General features: G+C 47.2%; 1 protein-coding gene across 3 annotated transcripts in view; it reads left to right on the top strand.

Annotated features, from left to right (window-relative positions):
• LOC142796175 (uncharacterized) overlaps nt 1-15625 on the top strand; it is a 436093-nt gene that overhangs the window by 236126 nt on the left and 184342 nt on the right. For 2 of the 3 annotated variants that reach the window (XM_075886266.1, XM_075886264.1), the window contains exon 2: nt 10548-10681. In XM_075886266.1, coding sequence (XP_075742381.1) covers nt 10548-10681 — 134 coding nt within the window. Of the gene's footprint in view, nt 1-10547; nt 10682-12056; nt 12365-15625 lie in introns of those variants that run through there. The other variant, XM_075886265.1, reaches the window with a different exon arrangement.

The raw sequence follows: 15625 nt of genomic DNA, 5'->3' as shown, positions 1-15625 counted from the left end.
GCCTCCACTGCGGCCGTCTTAACAGGATCCGGTCGTATGCCTTCTTTGTTTACTAAGTGTCCAAAGACGAGTGTTTGGCGCTCTCCAAAACGACATTTCTTTAAATTGAGCACCAAGCGTGATTTGCTTAGGCAGTCAAGTACGAGGCCAAGGCGAGTGTTCTGCTCACAAAAGGTGCGCCCAAAAATTACAACGTCGTCCAAGTAACACATACACACTTCCCACTTCAATCCACGCAGAATGTTGTCCATAAATTGCTCAAAAGTTGCGGGCGCGTTGCAGAGTCCGAACGGCATCACATTGAATTCAAATAGTCCATCTGTTGTAACAAATGCCGTTTTCTCCTTGTCTTCCTCTTGCATTGTAATCTGCCAGTAGCCCGATCTCCGATCCACAGACGAAAAATAAAGAGGCCGATGATAGACAGTCGATAGCATCATCAATCCGCGGGAGTTGATATACGTGTTTTTTTAGTGATGGCGTTGAGACAGCGGTAGTCAACACAAAATCGCCATGTCCCATCCTTCTTCTTCACTATAATTACTGGAGCGGCCCATGGACTACATGATTCTTGAATTACGTGTTTGCTTGAACATCTCGCAGACCTGTTCATTGATCACTGCGCATTCCGAAGGCGATAACCGATATGGTTTCTGTCGGAGAGGTCTGTGAGATGTCGCGTCGATTCGGTGCTTTATACGAGAAGCAGGGAATGATGGTGAATCATGCTGAGCGAAATCAAAAATACCGGAATGTTTGCGCAGAATACTCGCCAGTTCATTACGTTCCTTGGTTGTGAGTGACTTACCAATCATAGCCATAATGGTGGTGTCTCTGGCGTGCATATTATCGCAACGGGTCTTATCCGGGGAATCATTGCTTTCTGCAAGGGTGGCAAGCGAGAATACTTGGTGTTCACGAATCTCTGCAAGTTTCAGACCCTCCGATAGCACTGTAGGTTCATTAGAGCAGTTAATCACCCATAAACCAGTATGCCCTTGTGCAACCGATAGCGTGCAGTAGGGTATTAAGACTGTCGTCTTTATGCAACTGAGATGCACGGGCTCCACAGTTGCGTCAAATGTTTTCTCGCTTGCAGGTGAACAGACAACAGGGACACATTTTGCTGACAATGGCGGCACAGTTGTGTCTACAGACACGCAAAGAGCACTTTTTTGAGAGGGCGAGTTTTCCATAAACGCAACTGGGATATCGTAAGCTAGTGTAATTTGTCCTGTGCGGCAATCGACAGTAGCACCACATAGCTTCAAGAAATCGAGTCCCAGAATGACGTCATGTGTAGTATGAGGGAGAACAGCTAACTCTGCGACAAAGTTCTGGCACGCCAAACTAACAGTCACAGTGCAGACACCAACAGGTTGTAACACCTCTCCGCTCACTCCACAAAACGTATCAGGACGGTCCCAACGAAACATAACCTTTCGTCCAAGAAGGCGGGGGAAAACTAAACTCATTACTGACACGGTTGCACCTGTGTCCACCAACGCCATTGTTAGTACACCGTCGATAAGCCCTCGAACCTTATTTCTAAATATGGAAGCTAACGGAGGTATATCTGTTGAAATCGAAGACTTTCCGGCGACCTCACCTCCAACGGTCGCGCCGGCTAGTTTTCTGTAGGAGGCGAGGAGTGGCGGCCCCGAGGAGACGGTGATCGGTTGGCGCGAGGGGCAGGTGGTGGTGTCACACTGCGGTCAGAGGCCGGAGATTGGTTTCGTAGCGGTCCTGGGATCTCGTAAGACGCGCTTGCCGGGAATGTCGGTGCTCGGGCAACGCCAGAACGGTTAAATCTCGGTGATCCGTCGTACTTTGGCGGCTGCCGGTAGTTGCGATACCTGGCAATGTGTCCTTCGAAGCCACAGTTGTAGCAGACTGGTAGAGGACGTTCGTCGAATCAATGCTGAGACCACTCAGCTGTGAAGGGTCGGTGACGAGCTTGCTGAGAGGGGGCTGCCGATCTCTGTGTGGCGGGGCCGTGACGAAGGCGTTGGCCATATCGCTGGTCGGTCGCGAATGAGTCACGACGTGGCCGCGGATTTCCAGTTTCGCTGATGTCTGCCACACATACCGATGGTGGCAAAGGAGCTAATGGCGCCGCCGTGTAGTAGGGTGGATTGGTAGGTGGATATGGAATGGTTTCGTCAACCCTACCACCTTGTCGCTGCAGCTCTTCACGCACAATTGCCCGAATAGTAGTGGCAAGGTCGGTGGGCGGGCTCACGTCGACGCTGGCGACCGTTGTCACATTTGCCAGCCTACCAAATTGGGGGCGATGTGACGAGTCTTCAATTTTTCAAACGTGCGACAGTGATGTTGGACGTCGGAGGCAGAGGTGAGGTCATCCCTGCCTATCAGAAAATTTTAGACGTCTTCCGCTATGCCTTTCAAGAGGTGTCCGACCCTGTCTTCTTCAGACATCTCCGGGTTTATAATCTTGCAAAGCTTAAGAACGTCCTCTATATAAGCAGTGCAGGTTTCTCCAGGAGTCTGGGCTCTTCCAGCAAGAGTCCGCTCCGCGATTTTTTTTTTTTTTTGAGTCGGGGTCACCAAGACACTTCTTCAGTTCTTGAGCAAAAAGAGCCCATGTTGTCAAGGACTCTTCGTGGTTTTCATACCACATCAGGGCAGTGTCCGTGAAAAACAGCGCGACGTTTTCCAGCTGATCGATAGAGTTCCAGTGGTTGTAACGGCTCACCCTTTTGTAGTGCGTTAGCCACGCGTCCACATCTTCTCCTGTCATTCCCGCCAACGGGCGGGGTTCCATATAGTGATGCCTAGGTGTAGCCAGCGTAAACCAGTGCGAATTCGAGGCGGTTGATTCCTGACCTTCGCTCTGAGCCATGACGACTGTTGTCGGCGGCAGACCAGCAAGACGACGGCTCCGGCGAACTCCGAACAGCTGTGGCTCCGTGGTACGTCGACGCGCCGTACCCAGCACCTCCACCACTCTGTTACGTCTACGAGAGGGGTTTATTCAGAGCTGACGTAACGGTCGACTCGACGGTATACAGCAGTGAACGCGCAGCAGCGAGCTCTTGCCACCACCCGAACGTCCTCTTCTTCTGCCACCACCATGTTCCCCGCTACACAGGTGCAGATACCTAAATTACACATGTGGTAACAATATCTTGAATAAAGTGTGCCATATAGCACCGGAAAATGTTTCCGTCTCAGACCATCTTTTAGAAAAACGACCATCACAAGACAGCGGGACGAAACGGCGACGTACAAATGCCACGGCATGCAGGCGACGATGAACGTCACGCCGGCGCCGGGCGCCCAGCTGGCGGTGGGGGAGGGGGGGGGGGCGTTTTTTGCGTTTTGTTTTCCGCGCTCACGCTTGTGGCTGAACGGTTCTGCATAAGTTTATGCCGGCTCCTGACGCCAGGCTGGCGCTACAGAGACGGCGGCTCTCCCCTTTTTTTTACTTTCTTGCATCAGCTCTTACCATCTGTATGCGTGACTTCCGTGCCGCGCGTATGTCACGGGTATTTTTATTGCTGTGTGGGCTCCCTATACACAGGATTTTAGTCAGTACGCAGGAGCGCGCCGCCTATGTGCCGTTCGTCATCCGGCACCTGACTTAGAGTGTAAGACGATAAGCGAACTTGTTTCAAAGTTACAATAATTTTGTGACGCGGTGCTGGGTTCTCGCTACCACCACGCGTTCGCCGAAAAGTTTTTTGTCATCTCATTCTTTTTATGTATTTTTTAATCACTCAATGTGCCTCCGTCCAGCTTGCGCGCTGTTGGGGTACACAGTAACCATGTTGTAGTAGTGGTTGGAGCCCGAACGCATTCGCTAGATGCAAATAACCGTTTAGCAAGGACACTGAAGCGCGCACAGCGGGTGCTCTTTCCCCCACCCTTTTTTAACACACTAATAGTGCGGGCTATCTAAATTTGGTTGCGTAAAAATTAAACACACGTCCTTCATATATAATCTCTAAGTGAATGAAGAGAAGTAACATGTCACACGATTTACAAATACTATGTGTGGCGTTCTGCTGTTTGAAAACCGGCCTTCCTTGCACCAATACTTCACGAAATCTGTTCTCTTCTTAGCGCCTTTTGATATAGTACCTTGTAATACTAGTTATAAGTAGTTGCTATCAAAGAAGGAAATTTTTCTTCAAATAGATGACGTCATGAAATGTATATTATTCAAGGACATTGCTGAAGCACGTGATTGTTGACAAATGGTCAAAGACACTGCCCCCCTTCCCCGCCTAACTGAATTCACGCCTGTGATCATAAATGGTGCATGAAAAACGCAAAAATGGTCCACAAATGGTGCATTGAAAACGCTCTACTTTGGAGCATGTGTCATTACATGTGAGTGCAGACTTGAATACATGTAAGGCTGATAGTGAAGGTGAAGATCAGCAGATAGGAACCATTGGTCGGAAAACAAAAGTGGAACTTATTCAGACTTCCTCAATAAATACATCCTGCGCTATGGACTCGCTAGCACTCGGGCTAACCAAAATGTTTCTGAGCCGAATTCTCTTAAACTCACACTTCCAAATATTTTCTGCAACCGCACTCATGCGGACTCCAACTCACCAAAATATTACTCACTCGGGCTCATAGCTCCATCTGAGTCCGAGTGAGTCGATTCATGAGTGAGTTTGCTGGTCTGTTGGCACAGGTGATACTTGGAGGCACTGTTATCACAAATGTTTTACACATTCATTTTCTTACTGCCACTCTGAGCATATTACACTGCCGGTCTTGGGCAGGAGTGAATTTAAAACAATGTAAGAAAAAATGCCACAACATGACAATACCAGCTGAGAAATTGCCGTGTGTGTAATGGGCTGCATGTGGCAGCACTTGGAACAGCAAATTGTGGAAAGACATAGCTAGTTAAAAAGCTTGTTGATCAGAAAGAAAAAAAAAGATATGAGCGGTGGAGTCACAGCAAACAACTGCATGACGTAGCATCCGTAAAATTGACATATAAAGCATCTAATTCTTGCCTTTGACAAATCAGGAGTAAAAAAACACAGGTAGTTAAAACAAGCGAAAAAGATATACCGTGTATTAAGGATGAAAAAGAAGTGTACGGAAGGTCTCGAAACCTATAAAAATAAACAATCAAGTGCACTCAAAGAAAACAACCTAGTGCTCGAATAAGTCACTCTACATTGCTAGAAAACAATGTTTCTTTTCAACTCCTAGTTGTCTCTTATCTATTCCACTATATGCGTCAAATTTCACAACTCTGATTTGATTGATTGATTTGTGGGGTTTAACGTCCCAAAACCACCATATGATTATGAGAGACGCCGTAGTGGAGGGCTCCGGAAATTTCGACCACCTGGGGTTCTTTAACGTGCACCCAAATCTGAGTACACGGGCCTACAACATTTCCGCCTCCATCGGAAATGCAGCCGCCGCAGCCGGGATTCGAACCCGCGACCTGCGGGTCAGCAGCCGAGTACCTTAGCCACTAGACCACCACGGCGGGGCAAAAAAATTTCACAACTCTGCATTTTAGTAGACTGGTGATGACATTTCAAAAACAATTGGGCAGGATATGCAGTATAATTCATATTGGTTTGTCTTCAAAATAATATCGCCAAAATGAACATCCCCAACACGATGTTTTTTTTTTCAATTTCTGTTTTTTTTTACATATACCTAGTGACGCGATCGATCTTAATAGTTCGGTGCAGCTTATAAGTCAGCTAGAACCTCACTTTCAAGTAACAAAGTGGTCTTTTGGAGCAGTTGGCAGTCATACATTTTCAAACACACAAGTTAAGTCACTGAGCACAAGCATTTTATGATGTCTAACAAAGTAATTATACACACGCATGCACGTATACTTGCATATGATGTCCTAAAAGGTTAAAACAACATTCCGGCTCGCAGCTCTTGATTTATATATATTTGTGACATCAGGCCGCCCAGCATTTGCTTGACATACACACCTCTTTTTTGTTGATGTTTCAGTTGCATTAATTTTCCACTCATATTCTATTTCCCTTATAACACAACTAGCCTCGTGATGATGAATATTGCTTTCAATGTGCCCCGCCACGGTGGTCTAGTGGCTAAGGTACTCGGCTGCTGACCCGCAGGTCACGGGATCAAATCCCGGCTGCAGCGGCTGCCTTTCCGATGGAGGCGGAAATGTTGTAGGCCCGTGTGCTCTGATTTGGGTGCATGTTAAAGAATCCCAGGTGGTAGAAATTTCCAGAGCCCTCCACTACAGCGTCTCTCATAATCATATGGTGGTTTTGGGACGTTCAACCTCACAAATCAATCAATCAATTATTTGCTTTCAATGCAACCTAGGCATTCAAGTTTTAGGAAATATGCATGCTCTCGACTTTATGGATCAACACATTAGGCCTTTGGTTCTTTTGCAGTTAATAAATGATATCTTATAATTCTAACAATTTGTAACATGAAAAGAGATGACTGTTAGGGTAGTTGCTGTTTGGTCATAAATGCCACCATGAGTACTGCCACTACGCTGGAGATCAGGAAGGAACAGATGAGCACTGTGCACGTCTGTTCCTTCGTGATGTCCTGTCTAGTTGCGGTACTCATGGTGGTTTTTATGCAACATAAAATTTGCTGGAATGAAAGGGTCGCGTTTTAAACAGGGTTTTTACCTTGCACATTTGCGGAAGAAGCGGATGCAATATACAAAGGTAGTATTTCACCATGTGGTCTTAGCGAAATCTGCCGCCCTCCACAAAAGCAGGTATTTCATGTGAATCCAGTTCATCGTATGATAGTGAAACTTCATGAATCTGCATGAATCTGTTAGAAGTCTTTGCATGAATCTGTTAAAAGCCGTTGGAAATTCGGCAGACGCCAATCACGAAACATCGCATAATAACCGAAGAAAATGACAGGCCACTCCATCAGGGTCTGTACAGGGTTTCGACGCGTGAACGCGATGCCGTAAAGACACATGTTGACGAAATGATACGGGATGACATCATCCCGTTATCCAAAAGTCCATGGGCGTCTCCCGAGCTGGTAGAGAAGAAAAAGGATGGAACCCTACGGTTCTACGTCGATTATCACCGCCTGAACAAAATCACAAAAAAGGACGTGTATCCACTCCCACGAACAGACGACGCACTAGATCGGCTCTATACCGCCAAGTACTTTTCGTCAATAGATCACAAGACTGCCTATTGGCAAATTGAAGTCGACGAAAGAGCTCGAGAAAAGACGGCATTTATAACACCGGACGGCATCTTCGAGTTTAAGGTGATGCCCTTTGGTCTTTGCTCAGCGCCTGCACCATTCCAACGCATTATGGATACAGTGATGGCAGGGTTGAAGTGGCAGACTTGCTTTGTGTACTCGGACGACGTCGTCGTGTTTTGCTCGAGTTTCGATGAGCATCTTCGGCGTCTTGAAGCTGTACTTCAAGCCATCAAGACGTCCGGACTCACCCTAAAGCCAGAAAAGTGAAGATTTGCATACGAGGTGCTCTTTTTGCTGGGGCACGTGATTAGAAAGTTTGGAGTTCGTCCTGATTCACGGAAAATAGCCGCCATCGCCGACTTCCCGCCGCCCACTGGCAAGAAGGCGGTGCACCGATTTCTGAGCCTGTACGCCTGTTATAGGCGGGTCTTGAAAAACTTCGCCAGCATCGCCGATCCAATTACTAGCCTTACCAAGGCCGACGTGGACTTCAATTAAAAAACGCTGCAGGGACACGCTTTCTGAAGCTTAAACATCGCCTCCAGTCGCTTCCGTTACTTGCCCATTTCGACGAATTCGCCGAGACAGAAATACACACTCACGCAAGCAGCGTAGGTCTCGGCGCTGTTCTTGTGCAGAGGGCTGACGGACTTGGAAGGGTTATTTGTTAAGCCAGCCGATCGCCATCCAAAGCAGAAGCCAATTATTCCACAACAAAAAAGGGGTGCCTCGCCATCATCTGGGCTACGTCGGAACTTCGCCCCTACCTCTACGGCAGGCCCTTCAAAGTTGTGAGCGACCACCACGCCTTGTGTTGGCTAGCTACCATGAAGGACCCTTCAGGTCGCTTCGCACGATGAAGCCTGAGACTTCAAGAATTTGACATTACCGTCGTTTACAAGTCCAGCAAGAAACACTCTGACGTGGACTGTCTCTCTCATGCGCCTGCCGACCAACCACCGCCCGACGACCCGGATGACGACTACTTCTTGGGAACAGTAAGTGCCGACGACTTCGCTGAACGACAGTGGGCCGACCCGGAACTTAAGGCCCTAATAGAATACCTCGAGGGCAGGATCGCCGAAGTCCCGAAGGTATTCAAGCGCGCACTTGTGTCGTTCTTCCAACGAAACAGTCTTTTAAAAAAACTTTTCACCGCTTCGAGCCAAGTACCTCCATGTGGTGGCTTCATCTCTGCGCAAGAACTTTCTCAGGCCCTGTACGACCATCCGATGGCAGGGCGCCTCGGTGTTTCCCGCACACTCGCGAGGATACAAGGAAGGCACTACTGGCCGCGTCTTACCACCGACATCACTCGTTATGTGAGGACATGCCGGGACTGTCAGCGACGCAATACACCACCATCAAGGCCAGCGGGACTTCTGCGGCCAACTCAACCACCTCGCTGACTATTCCAGCAGATTAGTATGGACCTACTGGGGCCGTTCCCAACGTCGGCTTTCGGTAACAAGTGGATCGTGGTAGCTATCGACTACCTCGCCCGCTACGCCAAGACAAAAGCCCTGCCTAAAGGCAGTGCATCCGAGGTAGCTAAGTTCTTCGTCGAAAATATCGTCCTACGTCACGGCGCCCCGGATGTCCTCACCACCGACAAAGGAGAACGGCATTTACTGCGGACCTAACTCAAGCTGTCTTGGCATACAGCCTAAACCACCGCCGGACGACAGCGTACCACCCACAGACCAACGGCCTCACCAAGCGGCTAAACAAGACGATCGCCGACAGGCTGGCTATGTACGTCGATGTCGAACACAAGACGTGGGACGCCATTCTTCCGTACGTGACCTTCGCATACAACATGGCGGTGCAGGAGACGACGCAGATATCTCCATACAAACTGGTCTATGGAAGGAGTCCAGCAATGACGCTCGTCGCCATGTTACCCAACGTCACCGACGAAAAATACCTCGTTGTGAGTGAATACCGTCAACGCGCCGAAGAATCCCGACAACTCGTGCGTCTCCGTATTAAGCATCAACAGACGACCAACAGCCGCCGTTACAATCTTGATGATTGATTTGTGGGTTTTAACGTCCCAAAACCACCATATGATTATGAGAGACGCCGTAGTGGAGGGCTCTGAAAATTTTGACCACCTGGGGTTCTTTTAACGTGCACGCAGCTGTGAGTTCACGGGCCTACAACATTTCCACCTCCATCGGAAATGCAGCCGCCACAGCCGGGATTCGATCCCGCGACCTGTGGGTCAGCAGCCGAGTACCTTAGCCACTAGACCACCATGGCGAGGTGCCGTTACAATCTTCGACGCCGTTTCGTGGAATACCAGCCCGGTGAACGTGTTTGGGAGTGGACGCCCACACGCCGACGTGGACTTAGTGAAAAGCGCCTGAGACGGTACTTCGGACTTTACAGGGTGGTTCGATGTCTCGGCCTACTTGATTACGAGGTTGTCCCCGACGGCATCATGAACTCTCAACGACGCCGATCGCGACCTGAAGTCGTCCATGTCGCGCGCCTCAAGCCGTTTCATGTGCGTTAACAAGCTGAAACAGTGCTTTTTGTAATATTGCTGTATTGTAATTTATTCATTGTACTTTATTGCATTATTGTTGTACTTTATTTTCCGTTAAAGCATCGGGACGATGCCCTTTTCAGAGGGGGGCAATGCCACGTTTTTGTTCTCAAGTTTTGTTATCGCCCCTAAACACTACGTAATTCTCAGCGCAAACCGCACCTGCCGTCTTCGAGAAACTTCAGGACTGTAGTAGATCATTTAGAAACAACCACATCCACTCCGCAATCTGTACAGATTATTCTGGAGCCTATACGTCAACGCTAGCGATAACGCTAGAACATTCGATGGCAAATGTATAAATGCCGTTGCGCTTCGCCGCTTGTCAGTTGATCGACGACTGACGATCCGTTCGCCGCTATCAGTGCAGGTCTGCTACTGTGATCCGACTTTCCGTGTTTACCGGGCACAAGTTCGCCCAAATAAACAGTTGAACCTTCATCCTAATGTCTGTTTTTTTTTTGTCGACGTCATGATCCTGTGACGATATGAACCGAGTAATAAGACTACAAGAGCACTCGAGGAGGCCTAACAATTTTGACCAAGGCTAAATTCAAAAATTTCTGCCTGATGAAAAAAATGTTTTTGAAATATAATTAATTGACAAACACCAGCGATGTGAACTTGCTCTCTCATTTTAAGCATTGACAGCTGTGAACAGTGGACAGATACTTAAACCTCCTAACCGAGATTTGCATGTGTGTCAGCAAAAATGTGGTTATGTTTTAACATGCACAACATTTGCAAATTATGGCTCTTTTTCTTAGGTTAACTTCTAGTGTCTTGCTTTCAGGTCACCAAACACAACTATGCCTTGCTTGACACATCAAAAACATCGGAAAGTAAGCTGGATGCTTGCACCAGTTCAGCAGCTACCGTGAAAAAAAAGCTGAAGCTCAGCCTTGAACTACAACGTCGACTTAGAAGGTAAATCCAGACATTTGATGAAATAATTGATAGCAGCTCGTTTCGGGAGATGCATCTGCAATGCTTGAACGATGCTTCAACGGGGTTCCCATAGAGGTTACGCACCGTTTCCTAAAAAAAAAACAGCCAGTGAAAGTGACAATACATCTGCCATGCTAACTGGGGAAAGTATTCCCCTGCACTGCGTATGTTGGCGCTCACACTTTGGTTATACTCGACAAAGGCGTATAACTATGTCGGAGAGACATTTGAGTGTGCTTTTCTACGTTCGTCAACTATTGAATGATTGATAGGGGGGGCTTAGCGTCCCAAAACCACCATATGATTGACAGACGCCGTACTGGAGGGCAGCAGAAATTTCGACCCCCTGCCGTTCTTTAACGTGCACCCAAATCTGAGCACACGGGCCTAAAACGTTTCCGCCTCCATCAGAAATGCAGCCGCTGCAGCCGGGATTCGACCCGCGACCTGCGGGTCAGCAGCCGAGTACCTTAACCACTGGACCACAGCGACGGGGCACATTCATCAGCTGTAACAATGTGGTATAGTTTCATTATTGGAGAACCTGGACTCATGGGGAAGCAATGAATGCCATCTGTACTACTGCGGATGAAGCTAAGGTGAACAACAAACAACTTCTCTGAAACTTTGTCGACGAAATGGCCATTCAAAAACGCCTGAAATGGGATGGCAAGAAATATAGAGGCTTTGTTGACATTGGCAATGAGCCGGATGTTGACAGTAATGCTGTCACCTCTGAAGCCCTAGTTTTCGTGCTCGTGTCTCTTGACTCGCATCGGAAGGTACTTGTGGATACTTTTTATCAATGACCTCTAATGAAAATAACTTGCTAATATATTGAAGCTTTGTCTCGCTAAGATCCGTGAGGCAGGAGTGCACGTAACATCACTGACGTGTGGTGGTCTTCCTTGCAACTTTACAATGTTCCAGAACCTCCGGCTACAGTTGAAGAGGCATCAGTGATGTCTACATCCTTCGCTTACCCTGTACCGCAGAATAAAGTGTAGTGCCTCTCAGATGTGTCCCACATAATAAAGTCGGTGAGGAATGCGCTTTCTTCTCTTGAATGCCTGAGGGATGTGTCAGGTGCATTTCTGAACTGGCACTACACTGTACAGCTACCAGAACTTCAAGAAAAAGAAGGCTTGCACGCTGCAACAAAACTGCGTGCTGCACATATTGAGTGGCAGAAGCAGAAGATGAAAGAGAACTTAGCGGTGCAGACGTTGAACCCATGTGACGCCATAAATTTTGTAATGAGAACTTAAAACTTCCCAGTTTATAACATTCGGAACGAAGTGTAAAAATTATTCGTTTCTTTGATAATCTGTTACATTTTTTTCAATTCACGCAGCCCTATGGCCAAGGGTTTTAAAGCTCCACTCCAACCCAGCAGCAGGCCTATATGGATGAAGTTCTTGGAAAACGTCAAGCAGTAAATCATGGGGCTCACCTATGCATTAGGTATTTCAATCTTGAAGACAACCAGAAAAAGCGCTTTTCTGGGATTCATGGTCCCTTTTGAAAGCGTGCTAGAGTCAGCATATGTACTGCTCCTTACGGATGCTGCTCCACTCTGTTACATTCTGACTTACAAGATTTCACAGGACCACATCGAATTGCTTTTGCCACTGCGCGTGAATAAAGGGGCTGGAACAACAATCCCACCATCATTCATTTTGTGGCTGTGTATAAGCGGCTGGTCACTAACAACCAGGTAAAAGGTGGACAGGAAAAATGTACATATCTCGATAAGACATTCATCTTGTATGTGGTCAGCCAGTTCTGCACCAATAACGAGCTCGACATTGTCACTGCAAAGCGAAGTGGCGCAGAAGACCTCATGCAAGGCATAGACTTGCCCAATGAAAGTGAGCTGGGTGCCTTTTTCGAAGAACTCCCTCTCGTGTCTCCCTATCTGGGAAACGTTGTTGGCTACATTGCGGTGTTTGTGTGTCGAATGGTGAAGCGCGAAATTCCTTTTTCACTGTGCAAATCGGCCATCCTTGCAGATACAAGTGGTTCAACACTCTTGAACAGAAAAAAAACTTTGGAGGCCTCGAGAAGTCATCGTCATCTACAACCTACTATTTCCAGTTGACCAAAAAATCAATTTGATTGCAGAATAAGGTTCATGCCAGGGCACTTCCAAAGAAAAACGCAGCTCACATTGTGACGGTCAGGTTTATGACAAAACTTTCTGAAGTATCGACAAGGAATAAACTCTATCCAGAGCTGCATAACCATATGTTTGAATTCACAGTTGATTCAAATCACTTAGTGTGGCTTGTGAAATGCGTAGTTCTGTGCAATGTAAAATCAGGATGCGCCATGCAGCGAAACAAGCTACTGCAGAGACCACAAGGCCCAAGATCCGCAAGCGATTGACAAAACTAGTTATTTTCAGCCACCAGTGAAGTGCCATGGCAGTACAATTTTCTCTGAATTTCGCATTACAGCCTTTCAATATTACCAGTGCAATAAAAACGTGAAATATGCGTGTGTGCATTTATATTCTTTTATTTCTCTGGAGCGGCGGCAGACATACGAAACTTGAATATCATAACATGAATCCTATCTTCAGAAACTCGTTAGTAACAAGGAAGCCAGTTCAATGAATCATAAATCTCTTCGTATATACGCAGGCCTTGTTGGAACGCATTTTCTCGTATGGCTATTTTTGCCATGGAATAAAGCTTTGCTGAAGTACCTGATAAATTGCAAATAGAATTAGAAATCTGCTTCTAATATGCACCTATGTGCGCACTGGGTTATTGTAACTCTAAGTTGGCAATACGTGTGCGTATCGAGTCATAAAGTTTCCCTATGGAGAAAAACTGCCACTGCGGTGGCTTTGTCGTTACGATGCTCAGCTGCTGGCATCGAAATAAGCGGGTCTGATCGCTGCCGCAGCGGAATTCGATTGAGGCAAAACGCTAAAGGTTTGTGTGCCTTGCAATGTCGGTGCATGTGAAAGAACACTATATGGTCGAACTTATCAGGAACTTTGCACTCTACGGTGTGCCTGTTGTACCATATCGTGATTTAGGATCTTAACGTCACATAGTATTAATCATTGAGCGAAACTTTCTCCAGGTAGCACTTTCACTGTGCCCTAATTACGAATGCATTCGACTAAACTTGCTCTTAGTACAGGGAAGGGTTATAGTGTATTCGTGTTTAATGTTACATTAGAAGCAAGCAGTAAAATCTCTGCAAGTTTTTATTCCCGGTATGCAGCAGTCTTAACCAAAACTTCTGTGCTGGTCAGCTACCTTAGTGTTGATATCGAACTCGCTTTCATCTTTTCGTACGTACTAGATAATTGTAGACTAAGCTTCATATTACGACTTGATTTATCGCAAAACATGCATATTTGCACGGGTCACAGTTTCTTCTGTCCAGCGTAATTTCATTTGAGCTGAGCGTTGTAAGCGGAGACCAAGACATAAAAGCCCTTTTTTATTGCATTTCTGTTCTGAATTCACCTTTATATTCACATTGCATGTATCTGCAACATATTATTTGTGGTCAGGAAGAGAATTACGTCGTGAAAAAAATTTATAAGGTGCGAACTAGAACCCATTACGAACGCTAAACAACGCCTGAGAAGCGCAAGAGACGACCGACTTTCCGGACGAGCCCTTACCCCCGAATACAGAGATGTTTCTTGACTCGTACTTGACTCGTTCTTGACTCAAGACAGTCTTGACGGCCGCCATAAATTGTTCTATAACTTGCGGACAACTTGAATGCGACTTGGCTAGGTCGAAGTCCGGACAAGTTTCAAGTCAGCTGCGGGGCTAGCTTGAAAGCGACTTCACGCGTTATTCCAACATGGCCCCCTCTCGAAGGGACGTCGCACAGAGGGTGGCCGCTTTTGAGTTTGCTTGCCTCGCCATAAGAGTGGTATTTTCTTAGGCTCACTGCCTGCTGGAGATTTCTCGACCCGCTTTGCGTGACCGAGGAAAACCGATGGAGTTGTACGACGATCAACAATTTCATGCTTGGTATTGATTCACGAAGGACGCCGTGCGGCAGCTGCTGGCTATGCCGCCGCTCCGTGAAAGTGGGGACAAACGTAGACAGCCTGTGCCTCCAGTGTTACAACTACTGATGTTGCTCACGTTTTACGGCGCTGGCACATTCCAAACAGCCACCGGCAATCTCGTCCGCATTCCGTAGCCGACAGTGTGCCGTGCAGTCAGAAAAGTTACGCTACTCATCGCAAAGCACCTGTACGCGACGCTGGTGCGCTTTCCGCAGCCGTCTGCACTTTCTATAGGTATGCGGGACTTTTATGAAGTGGCTGAGTTCTATAGCGGTACAGGTTGTGTCGACTACACACACGTGCGTATTAATAGGTGTGGTGATGACGCCGAAGTGTTCTGTAACCGCAAAAGCTATTGCTTTTTTTTCTAAAATACGACGACATTTTCCATCTCTTTCAGCACAAAATTGACTCGGCGCTGTGTCTCTGTGCCTCGCCTATTCTTTCGTCCCGTCTAGGGTGCTGTTTCTCGCTCAGAAAGGCATCGCTTGCAGCACAACACTACGAAAAATTCTACACACACCCACACAAAGTAGAGGTGCCCCTATGACGGTTTTCTGATCATGTGCCTCCCCCTTCACCTTCATGCAGCGAGATATTGCTGCGCCCCGCGAAACAAAATTCTGCTGAGAGCAATGTCCTGACCCCCGCTTTTTCTCTTCCTTACCAAGCTCAAAAAAAAAGAATACAAATCATTATTGTTCCCAGAACTTGTTTTTTGTATATATATAGCTGCGACCTAGCCCGCTACAAGCTTGTTCACGGGCGAAGAGAAAGGCGAATACCGTGAAAATCGCACTACCTCGTGAGCCAGGTAAGCACAAATGCACGCCGTGGCTTTCGATTGAAAAAAAAAATGCCCGCAGCTTCCC

Source organism: Rhipicephalus microplus, chromosome 2 (genome assembly GCF_043290135.1).
Source record: "Rhipicephalus microplus isolate Deutch F79 chromosome 2, USDA_Rmic, whole genome shotgun sequence".
Lineage (NCBI taxonomy): Eukaryota > Metazoa > Arthropoda > Arachnida > Ixodida > Ixodidae > Rhipicephalus > Rhipicephalus microplus.
The sequence above is the reverse complement of the archived record's forward strand: the minus strand, read 5'-3'. Positions and strand labels throughout refer to the sequence as shown.